The 15,403-nt window shown below is 43.7% G+C and overlaps 1 protein-coding gene across 2 annotated transcripts in view; it reads left to right on the top strand.

The window, feature by feature from the left end:
• NEDD4 (NEDD4 E3 ubiquitin protein ligase) overlaps window positions 1-15,176 on the top strand; it is a 49,657-nt gene extending 34,481 nt beyond the window's left edge. For both annotated transcript variants that reach the window (XM_080980284.1, XM_080980283.1), the window contains 16 exons: window positions 2,620-2,823; window positions 3,803-3,880; window positions 4,056-4,110; window positions 4,210-4,268; window positions 6,003-6,068; window positions 7,291-7,520; window positions 8,163-8,284; window positions 8,388-8,458; window positions 8,622-8,717; window positions 9,537-9,610; window positions 9,810-9,870; window positions 10,381-10,440; window positions 10,537-10,644; window positions 11,060-11,156; window positions 13,073-13,145; window positions 13,258-15,176. In XM_080980284.1, coding sequence (XP_080836410.1) covers window positions 2,620-2,823; window positions 3,803-3,880; window positions 4,056-4,110; window positions 4,210-4,268; window positions 6,003-6,068; window positions 7,291-7,520; window positions 8,163-8,284; window positions 8,388-8,458; window positions 8,622-8,717; window positions 9,537-9,610; window positions 9,810-9,870; window positions 10,381-10,440; window positions 10,537-10,644; window positions 11,060-11,156; window positions 13,073-13,145; window positions 13,258-13,360 — 1,557 coding nt within the window. In that variant the 3' untranslated portion in view covers window positions 13,361-15,176. The remainder of the gene's footprint in view (window positions 1-2,619; window positions 2,824-3,802; window positions 3,881-4,055; window positions 4,111-4,209; window positions 4,269-6,002; window positions 6,069-7,290; window positions 7,521-8,162; window positions 8,285-8,387; window positions 8,459-8,621; window positions 8,718-9,536; window positions 9,611-9,809; window positions 9,871-10,380; window positions 10,441-10,536; window positions 10,645-11,059; window positions 11,157-13,072; window positions 13,146-13,257) is intronic.
• The last annotated feature ends 227 nt before the right edge of the window (window positions 15,177-15,403 follow it).

The raw sequence follows: 15,403 nt of genomic DNA, 5'->3' as shown, positions 1-15,403 counted from the left end.
ATTAAGGAGCTGACAGAGTTTGTCTGTTTCCTATTGGGGCACCTTGAAACCAGTGAATCATGTTTCTTTGAGATCTGTGAAAAATTGGTTGTCATCCTTTTGTTCCATTTGCTTGTCCCCTGAACGCAACCTGCCATTTTGTTCCAGCAGCCCAAATGATGCAAGCATGTCTTATATCCATCCATGGGTTCCATATTGAGGGCACTTCAGTACATGCAAGAGTTTACCTGAGCGGCTGTAACTGCAGTGCACACATTGGGCTTAAAAAAAGAAAGAATACAGGGGCCTTGTGCAAGATTTTTATCAGAATTTCAGTATAGCTACAGTCTTGCACAAGACCTCTGATTAATTAAGGTAAACTAACCAGTAGGAATAGATATTGTCCCCCGCATCAAAAGCACAACTGTGGTTGTTGTTGTTGTTGTTAATTAAACCTATTGTCACTCGGAGGTCTCCTAGCAACTTACAGCAATATATATGCATATTAGATATATATTTACACAGACAAAAAACCGCAAGGGGGAGAAAGTGGATGGATCATGTCATACACCAATATATCATCTAACATAACATTTATTTTAAAAAAACAAAAACAACATGCCTGCCATATAAATTACAAACATTAACCATACTCAAATAATAAATAAAGTTTACTGATACCCACTAATTAGTAGATAAACAACCACTTAGTGAAATATAACTGGGGACTTTATCACTCTTGTGCAAACTGTATGTGCAAATCAGGAAAATAACACTCTTAAGCCAAACCTCAGTAATACCGTATTTTTCGCCCCATAGGACGTACTTTTCCCCCTCCAAAAATGAAGGGGAAATGTGTGTGCGTCCTATGGGGCGAATGCAGGCTTTTGCTGAAGCCTGGAGAGCGAGAGGGGTCGGTGCGCACCGACCCCTCTCGCTCTCCAGGCTTCGCGCAGATCTCCATAAGCCGTGGGAGCCTGTGCCGGGCTCCCACGGCTTGTGGAGAGTTGCCTGCATGCTGAAGGCTGGGCGCGCTGAGCTCAGCATGCCAAGACTTCACGCAGCTCTCCACAAGGCGCGGGAGCCCAGCGCTGGGCTCCCACGGCTTGCAGAGAGTTGCCTGTTCTGGGGGCTGGGGTTGGGGGAAGCTCGGGCTTCCCCCGCCCCAGCCCCGTGCCTGGGGGGGGGAATTCCCCCCCTTTATTTCCCCCCCAAAAAGCTAGGTGCGCCTTATGGGACGGTGCGTCCTATAGGGCGAAAAATACGGTAATTTTAAAACAAATAATTTGAAATTGCCCCCCCATTAAAAACAACCAACCTGTATTCTGTCAATTGTAAAACATGATAACTGAGACTGGTAACATTCCCTCTTGTGTAATCCATCCCATAGACCCTGGCTTGAGGCATTGAGCAAGGTCTTCCCGGGGGGGCCACTAGGGGGCGCATTGGAAGATGGCCGACAATACCATCTCTCCGACCCACACAGGGTAATTAAGAGGCTGTTATGGGAGTAGGCAGCCTCCCTTGTTGCCCCAAGGAAATGGGGAACACTGCCCTTGCCTGCTGTGCCCATAAATCACCCCCTAATTCGAAAGAAGGGGGTGAGGGCCCTAGGCAGAATGCCCCCGTGTGGACCTCGGCTCTCCTGGACGCTGTCTCTGATGGCGCAGTAGCTGCAGCAATTTAGAATAATTAATTACAAAAGAAGCAAATGCACATATTTCAAGTGAAGAAGGGGAGTGAAGTCTGCTAATTTAAGTGACCTCTGCGAAAGAAGACGACGGGTTGGAGAAACAGGAATATTTTACGATGAAGATACACCAAAGGCTGGGTATGTTGGGACTGAAGGGGGGGGGGAACCTTTTTTACTTTCCTTCTATGTGATTTACAAGAACCCCTCCTCATCAGAATCGTCGGTTGAACTGACCCAAGTAGGATGATTAAGGTCTGTGTGGAGATAAACTTGAACCAAAAGTATGTTTTATGGAGACCGAGAAGCAATAAGAGCTTTTGGGAATGGCGCAGCAATTAATTCGGAGTCGCCATCTTGCCAAAGGATTTATAGCCGGGAGGAAGAACGGACTTGTTTTTAGACTGCATTCCTAGTGAATCTCCTCAGAGGTTTTGAGAAAGGAGGCAGATTGGTGAAGATTGACGCTAAGACTGTTTTGATGTATGGAAGTGATGTTATATGGAAAACGTCTGGATATGGCTACTGGATAAAAAAAAAAAAATATCCACGCAGGATTACAAACTGTTCTAACCAGCTTGCGGAGACTATCAGAGGTATCAGAGGTCACAAAGAGAAAGGAAAAATATATGAAAATAACAACAAGAGATGTGGAAAAACAATAAGAAAGGACTGGATAGTACTGTGAACATCATAAGGTTAGATTTGTGGACATTAAAACAGCAGTAAGAAGCAAGAAGTTGATTGGATCCCCTTCGGAATTTGAAATATGGGTACCCCCAACAAAAATTTAAAATTCGGCTGTGTAATTTGGAATTTATGTAATTTGGTTTGATTTGATGTGATTGGTCGGTTAATAAAAAATTATTCTTAAAATGAAAAGAAAAGAGCAAGGTCTTCCCTGCTTGCCTGCGCATTTCACTCTACTTGCATTCTAAATTTTCCATCAGATCGGGGTGGATGTGGGTCAGCAGGCCATGGCTCCACATTGTTCCTCCAGACAACAGTTGGCATCAGATGACTCACCGCAGCAGCCTTCGTTCCAGAAACCCCCAGAAGCTGATCTTGGACTTCTCCCAAAAGGCTGGGAAGTTCGTAACGCTCCAAATGGGAGGCCTTTCTTTATTGACCACAATACCAAAACAACAACGTGGGTAGGTAGCTTCTGGATTTAATGCTGCTGTTTATTTTTAATATTGAGGAGACAGAAGGTGGGTGGGGTGAAAGGACAATTCTTTAAAGAGCAATACAAGGTCCTTACATCCGCGAGAGTGTTTGGCTTGCTGATTGACCTTTGCTGAACTGCAGACACTTCCCAGCAGTATCACGTGAAAGAGGAGGAATCTGTGACTTTCTCTGAGGAAGGGAAGGCCCGGCTTGTCCCCTTGAAAGGCTCCCTCTGAGCTTGGTTTCCATGTGATCTTCCTCTCACAAGGCACTGACTTGCTAGCAGGTCCTGCTGTTGAGCACCTTCCCTTCCTGATTCCTTGTTGTGTTACTTATCCTGCCAGCTGCTTCAGTTATACCCTAGTAGCCATTTATTTGTTTTGATTATGAAAACCAAAAACAGTAAAGTAACAAGAAAATCCACTGGCTGCGAAGAAAACAGAGTTGAGAACAAGCCTGTTTCCATAAGCAAAGCTGAGCCAAAGCTATATCTCTCCTCCCCACCCAAATCCAGGAACTGGTCTCAAACCCCAGCATGGCATGTCAGTTTCTCTTTCTGGAGAACATTCTGTCATTACCTGGAGGGAAGCTGCTAACAAAAGGAGCAGTTGCCCCGAGAAAGCAGAACTCGCTTTTGAAAGAAATGGGGAGCAGGTAGAGCTGCTTAAATCTGTCAGATATCTGCTGACTGAAAGCAGCAGTTCTAAGCACATTTTCCAGGGATTAAGTCCTGTTGAACCATGATTTCGCCCATGGAGAGAGGCATGGCTGGATTTCTATGGGGAAATCTTCCTCTCCGTGAAGTGTCACATGGATCCGCTGTTTGAATTCTGCCTCCAGCTGCTTTTGGGAAAGTAGAGTTCAGTGGCTTCCCTTGTGTGGAGGCCTTACTTTAGCAGCCAGCCAGGAGTCTTAAATGTCCGTGGCTAAAACAGTAGCTTAACAGTGTTTTTTCCCTTGTCAAAGGATGACCCCAGAATCAGAATTCCTGCTCATATGAGAAGAAGGACCTCTTTGGACCCTGCAGACCTTAGCCCTTTACCGGTAAGCACCTGCCTCTTGGCCTTTTTAATACTTTACATCCCTCAGATTACCATTAAGCACAAACCATTAAGCATTATAAAAGGCTGTTGCTGTTTAAATCTGTGGAACCATGCCAGCACACCCATCATTTAGCATCCTGCCAATGGGTACTTATGCTTTTCTCTCTTTCCTTTAGCCTGGCTGGGAAGAACGAATACATACAGATGGAAGAACATTCTACATAAACCACAGTATGTAGAAGATATAGCACGACTCTCCCTTGTAAGATATAATACGACTCTCCCTTATTGCTCAGCCTTATTGCAACTAATACATTTGTGTGCTTGCAGATACCAAGAAAACTCAGTGGGAAGACCCTCGCTTGCAGAATGTCGCAATAGCTGGACCAGTAAGACTCCCTAGATTACTTTAAAATCAGTTGTAGCAGCTAGCCAAGTATTTGCATCTTCTGTTCACCCCAGGGCACTTTCACCTCAGAAGTTTATAAGTCGGGTGCAGGTTCAATATTTATCTTTCTGAGCAGTTGCCAAACTGTATGGTAGAAATAAGAGGATACAAAATGGTTCAAATGCCTTGGTGCAGTTATTTTGAATGTGAGAAGTGTCTGAAATGGGGCCAGGAATTGAATTAGTGGTCGGAGACGATGGTGTTGAAGTTCACAGGCAGGAGGTGGGGGCAGTGCTTGTGAAGATGAACGTCTCCTAGAGCTCAGTGATGTTCATCTGTCTATTGTTTTACTATTGTATATGTTTTAAACTGATTTTATCAGATACTGTATGCGGCCTTGGGAAAATTTGGCAAGGTGGCTAGTAAACATTAAGTGAGCTAAAGTACCGGTAACTCTTCCCCCAGGGCTCTTTGAGCCAGTCCAGCATTCCAAACACCAGCTGCCCCCCCCCCCATTGCTTCTACCAGGAAAATAAAAGGCCTGGGGTGAAGAGAGGTACTTGATTCCTGGCATGGGTTTCTGGTACCATCTAACTTTGGAATTGACTTGGAAATCGTGTGTTTTTCAGATTTCTTTCTTTCTTTCTTTCTTTCTTTCTTTCTTTTGGAAAAGCTCGTCTAAACTGAGATGGTGGGAGGGGTGAAAAGTGGTTTCACCCATCTCTATAGTGAAAGTTGGATTTGAGAAGAATTTTTGAGACTCCCCTCATCACAACTGAGCCATAAGATTGAACCCAGTTTTATGCATCTGAATCCCCGAATCTTCATTTTATGCTTTCATACTGTTTCATTGATTTTGAGTTGTCCTTTTCTTTTAAGGGATAGGGGATTTATATTGTACATAGTGTACACCACTTAGAGATATTTTGAAACATTAAGCAGTTTAGAAATGCTTTTAAATAAAGTGCAAGGCTCTCAAATTGGTCTCCAGCCACAGCTCAGTTGCATCCCTGAGATAAGTAAGGTGGAGTGAATTCAGGCCCCTTTTGGCAGGCTCTGTGGAAACTATTTACTAAAGGTGGTATATGAACCATTTTGGATCCGTTGTGGGATCTGTTCCTGTTCATTATTATTAGGGGCTGATTACTAAAGGGGCTGATGTTGTGTTTGTGAGGAATAAGTGATCCATTGCTGGCTTGCAGAAAATGACAAATTTTTGTTGGAATAAATGTATATTAATACAGTGGTACCTTGGTTTATGAACTTAGTCCGGTCTTAAACCAAAGTGTTCTCAAACCAAGGTGTGCTTTCCCATAGCAGCAGGGGACTCAATTTACAAATGGAACACACTCAACAGGAAGTGAAACATGTTCTTATTCCAAGGCAAAGTTCACAAACCAAAACACCTACTTCTGGGTTGGTAGCATTCTTAACCCAAGTTGTTCATAAACTAAGCTGTTCTTAAACCAAGGTACCACTGTATTTCTATAAAAAGTGAATTAAAACTTTGGGTTAGTACTGTGGACAAGGATTGCAAAACAAGTGTGTGGTATAACTGAAAGATGCTCTAGTTACCTCCTGAGTGTCTTCCCACCCCAAATTCTGTCACAAAACTGTAATCCCCTGGCCTAAGGCAGAAACTTTAATACATCAACAAATATTTGCCCCAATGAAATGTGATGTTGGATACTTGGACATCTTACATTCTCCTACCCTTCTCTCTTCTTCTTCAAAGGCTGTGCCTTATTCCAGAGACTATAAAAGAAAGTATGAATTCTTCAGAAAGAAGTTAAAAAAGCAAGTAAGTTATGAGTCTAGTAACTTCAAAGTGAATATGTTTCCAGAATGTGTGCTGCTTCTCCAGTCTTCTTCTCTTGCAATGAGTTCAAAGATCAGCAGTGGTTCACCTCCCCCCTCCCCAAAACTACTGATCTTCCCTTGCCCCCTGGGCTATGACAATCTTACATGATGTACCGCTGAACAAACCAGTGGAATGACTAGTGTACAGACTACTTTAAATAGTCACTTGGCACAGAAGTACAGTTGCACACACATGCCCACCTTGTTAACTATACAGACCAAAGGGTACCCATCAAGTCCAGCATCCTGTTCCCACATTGGCCCATCACAGAATGCTCACAAGCAGGAGCCGAGTGCACCAGCAGCGCCCTCCCCATTTTTTATCCCCAGCAACGGGTATGCAACCAGCCATCCCTCTTAGTTTTTATTGGTCATGAAGGGCAGGGGTCAAGGGGTCTGGCAGTTCCTCCACTGTGAGATGTGAAGTTACGGGGAACCAGGCAGAGGGTCTTCTCAGAAGTGGCACCCACCCTGTGGAACACCCCCTGCCCACCGTCAGATGTCGAATAGATAAATAACTATATGACTTTTAGAAGACATCTGAAGGCCGCCCTGCACAGGGAAGTTTTTAATGGTTGGTGTTTTATTGTGTTTTTTTAGATTTTGTTTGGAGCCGTCCAGAGTGGCTGGGGCACCCCAGTTAGATGGGTTGCATATAAAATATAAAAAATAAAAAATTATATAGCACACGTGGTCATCTGTGCCAATCTGAGCACCTTGTCCATGCCCCCAAGCAATACTAACTGAAACTCATCCAAGCCTTATTCTCTGTGAATTCATTTAATCCTGTCACCTGCCCTGTGATCCTCAGATGAAGGGCAATATATAGATTTAATAATAAAAAATACATAGTCTTCTTTCAAAGCCGTCCAAGTTGGTGGCCATCTTGTGGGAGTGAATTCATTAGCTATGTGCTCTATGAAAAAATAACTTTAAAAAAGGTATACTACTTAAGTGTAGTCTTTGTAAGCTTGGAGTATTAACAGTCTAGGCTGATATTTGTTAGGGCACATAACTTCAAATGCTCCATGTTTAATTGAAGAGCATTCTTCAGTCTTCATTGATCAAACTTCTTGCCAAAAGTGCAGGGCCCTGTTTAAGTATCCTCCCTTCATTTTGCTTGACAGACTACTCTAACAATCAGTTATCGTGTTTCTCTTCAGGGTGATATTCCAAGTAAGTTTGAAATGAAACTTCACCGTGCCACAATCTTCGAAGACTCCTACAGAAGAATTAGTGCTGTAAAGAAGCCGGAGTATCTCAAAGCGAGGCTATGGATTGAATTTGATGGCGAAAAGGGTTTGGACTATGGAGGGGTTGCCAGGGAGTGGTTCTTCTTCATCTCCAAGGAAATGTTTAACCCATACTATGGACTGTTCGAATATTCTGCCACGTAAGTAAGACACCTGCTGTGGCCAAGATTCTTCTGCGTGTGTGAAATGTTGAACAGCTTAAACAACAAATTAGCCAGCCTGCTATCCAGATACTTCCTACCTCATTTGAAGTTCTCCTATGTTAGCTGTGTGTGTGTGCATAGAGGGAGCACTAAGTTTCTTCTCTTGGCTAAACTTGGCTACTCTAAGGCTCCTCTTTGCCCATTTCTTCGAGAATGGCAGTTCTGCAATTTGAGTCTTATCTTAAGAACCAAATTTAACCTTGAGCCAAACTCCAGGAGGAGGAGGTGGAGGAAGCAGCCCTTCTGCAACTCATCTTTGCACTTCTACCTGGGAGAGGCCCAGTGGGATGAGGCAAGTGCTAGACTGGATGGATGGCAAATTCTGACTTCCTGGGGAAGGGCAATAGCTCAGTGGCAGAGAGTCTGCTCTGGGTGCTCCAGGTTGGTGGAACTGCAGCTTCAGTGCTCAGTATCTCTAGGTAGAGTTGGGAAAAGACTTTAGGGAGCCATTGCTGGTCCACATAGTCAAAGCTGATCCTCATGGACCAATGGCCTGGTCCCCATAGGGCAGCTTCTGAGATGTTTGAGCAAATGTCTACTGCTAGTATATGGAGCACATGGCCTCTACTTCCCTTGCAGGGATAACTATACTCTCCAGATTAATCCAAACTCCGGCATGTGCAATGAAGACCACCTTTCATACTTCAAGTTCATCGGCCGTGTGGCAGGGATGGCCGTCTACCATGGGAAGCTCTTAGATGGTTTGTACTTGACATTACAGAGGCTGCTTCTTGGCCGCTATTATTAGCACTGTGCTCCATAACATTTCTTTGCGACCAAGCTCTTCCTCTTTGTCTCTTGCAGGATTCTTTATTCGCCCTTTTTACAAAATGATGCTTCAAAAGCCAATAATTCTTCATGATATGGAATCTGTGGTATGTAATGTTTACCCCAAGCTGCTGCTGTTGCCTCACATTTTTATGGTGAATTAAATTGGTGCACATTCTTACCCAATATTTACATTTGTTAACACCTTCCACCCAAAGGACAGTTTATGTTGCTGGTCTTAATCACTCATCCCTGTCATGTTCACTCTAGGACAGTGAATACTACAGTTCTCTGAGGTGGATTCTTGAAAACGATCCCAAGGAACTGGACCTCCGGTTCACAGTTGATGAAGAACTTTTTGGGCAGGTTTGTAGCCATGCAGGGCTTAAATTAGAACACTCAAAAGGTACAGGATGCCTTATGGTTGCTTCAGTCTTACCTTGTCTAATATTGATTTATCCTTTTTTGATAATGAAACTGTAAGTTGATAAGTGAGTTGAATTAGAGTTTTTACCTGGTCGTCTCAATATTTGTGGTCATCTACAAAATAAGTTTAAATCGCAGTGAAGTATACATGCATGGCAACAAGCAAAACACTGCCACAAGCCTGTGACCACAAATAATTTAATCTCTTGAAACAGATGTAGGTACCAGGTCTAGTTTTTCAGAGTAGCAAACGGTCTTTTGTCATCTGACCAGGAGAGTGTTGCTCTGGCACCCTCAGAAGTCTGCTGGGACAATTTTGTGAGACACTTTAGGGATAAAACACTCAGATTCAGACAGAATTAGACGCCATGGTTAGAGCAAGTCTCCCATGGAGGTGCCCATAGCCCTGCCTGTCTCATCTGCGCTGGACCAGTTTCAATTATTGTGGTCTGAAGATGTGGATAAGCAGCTCATGGAAGGGAAGTCAACCACCTGCCTGTGCTTCTGGTGTAAATATACTGATTTGATTTTGATTTTGAATTGTATCATTGTTTCATTGTAACTCGCCCTGGGACCCTATGGTGAAGGGCCTGAAGCTCTGCCAGCAAGCCCTGCAGCTGGTAATGGCAAGCCCTTGCTGTATCTCATCACTCACTTCAGGTGATCAGCAAATAGGAGGTCTGTGTTTGAGGGAGGAGGAGGAGATTTTGCCTTACGCCTTATGTAGTGCTCAGTTTGCTTTGGTCCTCTTGTCTTTAGACTCATCAACATGAATTGAAACCTGGAGGGTCAGATGTGGTGGTCACAAATAAGAACAAGCAAGAGTATATTTAGTAAGTAACAGACTGCAGAACTGACACCACCCCACCCCTTGTGTGTGCATTTTCCAGTGGCAACTGTTTGCCATAAACTCTTTGTTCAATTTCCAATCTGCTCTATCTTAAAGCTAATGCTATGAAGAATCTGTAAAAACCTTTTAAATGTAGCTGTCATGTTGGTGTTTAAAACTCAATACTTCCTTCCATTTTACAGTCTTGTAATACAGTGGAGATTTGTGAACAGGATCAGGAAACAAATGGCTGCCTTCAAAGAGGTACCGTCATTTGCAGATACTCTTTGTGTTCTAATGTTGTCAATAGTCTGTTTCAATATTGATTTCAGTCCATTAATTTTTTACCTGTGTGCTATTGAATTTTTACCTTTCTCTATACCTAGAGTGGCTTGCATTATTATTTTTAAAGCCATAAAGCTGTGTGAGCACAGCATAAACCCCAAATGAGAATGTGGAAAACTTAGATTCTCTCTCCCCGCTCTTAACTCCATCCGTATTTTATGGGGATGAATTTTGTCAGAAGCAGCTCAGTCTGTCTACATACGATCAAGAAGATGTGTCCTGCTGCTGCAAGGGGTTTTGTTTTTGTTTTTGTCTCAGTCAGGATAAAATAGGAATCTGTCCTAAATGTCTTCCAAAATGGAATGGGACCGAGGTGCAGCGAAGCTTCTTTGAGGGGGAATTCCGTAATGGTGGGGTTGTGGGGTTATGGCTACAAACACATCACCATGCAAGTTGTCCAGCTTGCCTTATGCCTCTTCTGTATTCTAGGGTTTTTTCGAACTAATACCACAAGATCTCATCACAATCTTCGATGAAAATGAGTTGGAGGTAAGCTTTCTTCTGCTTCTTTCAAAACCTGTTTCCTTTGGGGAGTTTGTGTGTTGATATTTTCTGAGATATTGTTTCTCCTCTCTATCTCTTCAGTTACTGATGTGTGGCCTGGGAGATGTAGATGTGAATGACTGGAGGGAACACACAAAGTACAAAAACGGCTACAGTGCAAATCACATAGTTATTCAATGGTTTTGGAAGGTAACCAAAATAGTGATATCATTCTTCTAGCAGGAATGTTTTAAGTAAATGTTAGGCCAAAATTGCATGAGAGTGTTTATGTCCTGCTACAAGTAGCGAAGAGTACACAGGGTACTCAACATGCTCTCCTTTGCCAGGGTTGTACTAAAGATGGATGGAACTCAACTTAAAACAGTGGCACTGTTTAACCACCCATCACTGATCCTGGCAACCTCCTAAGTTAACAACAAATGTTTCTTCTGTGCAGTGGAAGCAAAAAACAAACCAAAAAAACCTCCACCTGGAATGAAACCAGGCTAATTTCCTCTGAGCAGACACTTAATAAACAAGCCAAATTGACCAGATTGAACAATGAACACGTGTGATGGTTGGTCATAAGGTTAGCATTTCAGTAAGTCTTTGTAACTCTTCCTAGGCTGTGCTGCTGATGGACTCTGAAAAAAGAATCCGACTCCTTCAATTTGTGACGGGCACGTCCCGCGTACCTATGAATGGATTTGCTGAACTATACGGTATGTACCTGCAGGGAAGTAACAGTTACAATAGCAAGGCATTTGCATGGGCATTCTGGAGCAAATTCTTCAAACGCTGAGTCATCCTTCACAACCTCATATTACAAATGGTCAATATTATCCCCGTATCACAGATGGGTGTGTCTGTGTGTGAAGCTGAGGTTGCGGTGGCCTCTTTGTGAGTTTATGGCCTAAGGTGGGCTTTTAAGTTATTGCCTTCAAAATCTCATTGGGGTAAAATAACATCCTAAAAACAAGGGATGCGGGTGGCACTGTGGGTTAAACCACAGAGCCTAGGACTTGCTGATCAGAAGGTTGGCGGTTCGAATCCCCGTGACGGGGTGAGCTCCCGTTGCTCGGTCCCTGCTCCTGCCAACCTAGCAGTTCTAAAGCATGTCAAAGTGCAAGTAGATAAATAGGTACCGCTCTGGTGGGAAGGTAAACAGCGTTTCCGTGGACTGCTCTGGTTCGCCAGAAGCGGCTTAGCCATGCTGGCCACATGACCCGGAAAAACTATCTGCAGACAAACGTCGGCTCCCTCGTCCAGTGAAGTGAGATGAGTTGTCCGTGACTGGACCTAATGGTCAGGGGTCCCTTTACCTTTACCTTAACACCCTAAAAAGAGAGGGTGTGCCTGTCCCAATATCATGTGTAAGCAAGATAAATGCAGGGGCAACTTGTAGAGGGATTTGTGGGGTGTGGGTGGGTTCCTGCACTTTCTACCTGCCAGTTTCCCTCAGGCCAGAGCAGGTGGGCCAGTTGGCATGGGCGTCCTCCAAGTCCTCCTGGTAGAGGCAAAGGGGGCAAATCTTTGGTAAAGGTTATTGATATTGCAAGGAGAATCAAGGGGGGAGGGGGTCCTTTAGCACAGGATGTTAATCTTTTAAAGAAGAGTCATAAAAGATTAATACAGATAAAATATAGATAAGTAAATGCAGAAACGGTGCCTCCGTTTCCCATCTGGCCTGGGCCTATTGCCAGCTTTGCATGGCCCTTTTTCTCCTTTCGACTTGGGAGGACATCCAGCAAAGGATTACTTATCCTCCACCCAATGGACCTTGCAGGATGTCCTCCCAAGTTCAAGGGAGAACAAGGGCCATGCAAAGCTGGCAATAGGCCCAGGCCAGATGGGAAATGTAGGCCCCATTGCTGCCCCATTTCTGTAAAGTTGATAATAGCACATGTGATCCCTTGCATGTGCCCTCCCTGTCTACCCTCCCCTACACACACACACACACACACACACACACACACACACACCCCTCTTCAGTGTGGGGTTGGGGAGATGCAGCTGACAAAATCACCAGCTCTTGTTTATCCCCAATAACTAGAATTAATTTAATAACTAACGGCAAGATGTATTGATTTGTTTGCGCTGCAATTGCCCAAATAGGAGCAAAAATACTTAACAGGAGCCCTCCGTCCTGCTCCCTCAGAGCTGAGTTGTGGGGCCAACTTAGGCTGCATGTTCTTGGAAAATAACTTCTTAAATATCATGATTCCCCACTTCTGTTAATGGCTGCACAAGGTGCCATGAACCCATTTGGGAGGGTCACCAAGTCTAGAGGCACTTTGGAATCAGCACATGACATTGAGCTGCTTCTTTTGCGTTCAAGCAGCCTCATCACGTTCATTATGTCAGGAACCCTTTACCACGCTCCTGCAAGGTAGGCTTTTGACCTTGTGTTGCAGATGAGGATGGGGTTTGCCACAGGGCAGAGGTAAGGTCTTCTCCACTGGACCACCTTAATTCACAAGTCAGTATTGGCCCTTACCCTGCTGTAGCTGGATTAGTTTCTTTTTTCCATAGTTTGCATGTTCCACTTCCATAAATGAGAGCTGCCTGTAGCCAAGGCTTACACTGTGACCAGGTGAGGATCTAAAACCATTAGGCTTGCTGTGTATGTTCCTTGCAGGTTCAAATGGACCACAGTTGTTCACCATTGAGTACTGGGGCAGCCCTGACAAACTGCCGAGAGCTCATACTTGGTAAATATTCCTGAGCATGAAGTATTCTGTTGAGATTGTTTCTCTGCCCATCCTGGCATATAATATAACTGTTTTTCTTGTGTCTCTTTTATCCATCTCCACCCCACCCCAGTTTTAACCGCTTGGATTTGCCTCCATATGAATCTTTTGAAGACTTGTGGGACAAGCTTCACTTTGCAATTGAAAATGCTCAGGGGTTTGATGGCGTTGACTGAGCCCCAGGAGAGGAGGGTGACAATGCTGTACTTCTTTTCTGTGCTGCAATTTGAGAGTTTACAAGCAGAACAAATATTCCAGGGACTCTGTTGCTGCATTTGAATGGCAACTGAATCTTTATGGTATCCTCTTTTTTTTTTAAAAAAAAGTGTTAATTTCAGTTACAGCTAATTGTATTTTGCATTTCAAACTCTTGCCTGTTGGATTAGCGGGTGCGCATGAACACTGGTGAGGCTGGCATGAATGAGCCTTGCATTACCTCTTTCAAGAATTTGCCGCCTTGGCAATCTTAACTACTGAAAGCGTAAGCTGTGAAAAGCCGCGTGTGTCTGTCTGTCTTCCGTCCATTTGTCGGTCCATGTGTGCATTCTCTCTCCAGAGGTGGCCGGACAGCCCACGGATTCTGCTCTTGGGTTGCGAAGCACTTCTTCAGACTTTCCAAAGCACCTTAACTATATCTTTGGGTAACCTTAAAATCTTTCCACCTGTGCGCAGTAAACTGGCTCTGGCTGCGCTTGTGCACATTGCTGCAGGCGCTGAGCTGGTAGGGCTTGTGCCTGGGCGCTGGATGGCAGCTTCCCTGTCCAGCTGTGCTTGCTCTGAGCAGCGAGAAGCAGTGCATGGAGATTGGCAGCAGCTGCTTCCCTGGGCATTGCACAGGAGGAAACTTCTTCCCAGTTGATTATGCCCAGTTGTTTCCTTTTTTAGTATTCCCAATTCTATTTCTAAACTTTTTAACTTTTGAGATTAAAAAGTAGCATGGACTTAAATGAGATTATTTTAAAACCTGTTTGGATTTATATGCTAGTGTATTTTTGGTAAATCATATTTTGATAAATTGTCTAACAAATAATATTTTCAGCTTTGCTTTTTTGAACTCAAGACAGACCTTTTTTGTTTTTGAATACTACAGTGTTAAGTCATAGCAAAATGCCTTTTCATATTCATTCTTGCAGTATTGCACCACAAATAAATAAATAAATATGCAGACATGTTTACAGGGTTTTGCGGGCCAAATTCAGCAATCTGATCTGTGCAAACGTGAGTGACGCTTCTCAGAATAAGCACCCAGGGCAGAATTTGGCCCTGAAATTAGTTTAGATGTTACAGGACTCCCCTTCCATCCCTATTCCAACTGCATTTTTATATTTTGTCAACAGTTAGTCAAGAAACCAAATAAAAATACAGTATAACCAAAGTTATAGTATATAATGTGCAATTCAGCATGAAACATTTTGTACATTTATTCAATAAGAAATAAGGATATTTTAGTATGAGCGTCAGGGCTGGTATTTTGGTCAATGCTGGTTTAAAATCATGTTTTGAGAAGTGGAAGTTTACAAAACAGTCTTTGGTTTTGGTTGACTCTTGAACCCTTTTGTTATGCACGTACCTGGAGCAGTTTCCCAAGTGCCACAATCCTGACCCAGTTGGAAGGGGCTCATGCCTGACCTGTTGGAGAGGTCACTGGGCTGCCACAACACTTGGTGAACTGCTCCAAAGACGTGGAGAAAAGGCAGGTCCACCCCTGTGGCCAGTGGCCATCTCACATGCACATTGTTGAAGACCTGCAACTCGCCCTAACAAATGGGCCTTAAGGGGTCTTTCAAATCCTTTTTGGATGGGGTCTAATGCATTCAAGAGTGTTACAAGTAAATAAAAATGGTTATTCAATCTACATACTTTTTTGGGGGGGTTGTGTGCGTAAAATTTGGAATAATCTGTCTGTATAAATTTGAATGTAACAGAGTACTTTAGTCTAACAAATGAACAGCCTGAAGAACCTGAAACGGTAAATAAAATCTATTCTGATAAGCTGGCTGGTTTTCATTCAAGACAATTCAGTACTACTGAAATGATCTATAATTAGTTCTCTGAAGCAGCCATTCCCATCAGTTTCTCCTCCTTTGCCTCTTAGCTCCAGGAAACATCTGCTCCCAAAGCTCTTGCCATCTATCCTCTTACCTTTCACTGTTCCTTGTTGTGTGGATCAAATGAGGAGCTGGAGAACCAGGTACCCCACCCTGAGCGCCTCCTTGGAG

Source organism: Podarcis pityusensis (assembly GCF_964106645.2).
Source record: "Podarcis pityusensis genome assembly, chromosome: 14".
NCBI classification, from domain to species: domain Eukaryota; kingdom Metazoa; phylum Chordata; class Lepidosauria; order Squamata; family Lacertidae; genus Podarcis; species Podarcis pityusensis.
The sequence above is the reverse complement of the archived record's forward strand: the minus strand, read 5'-3'. Positions and strand labels throughout refer to the sequence as shown.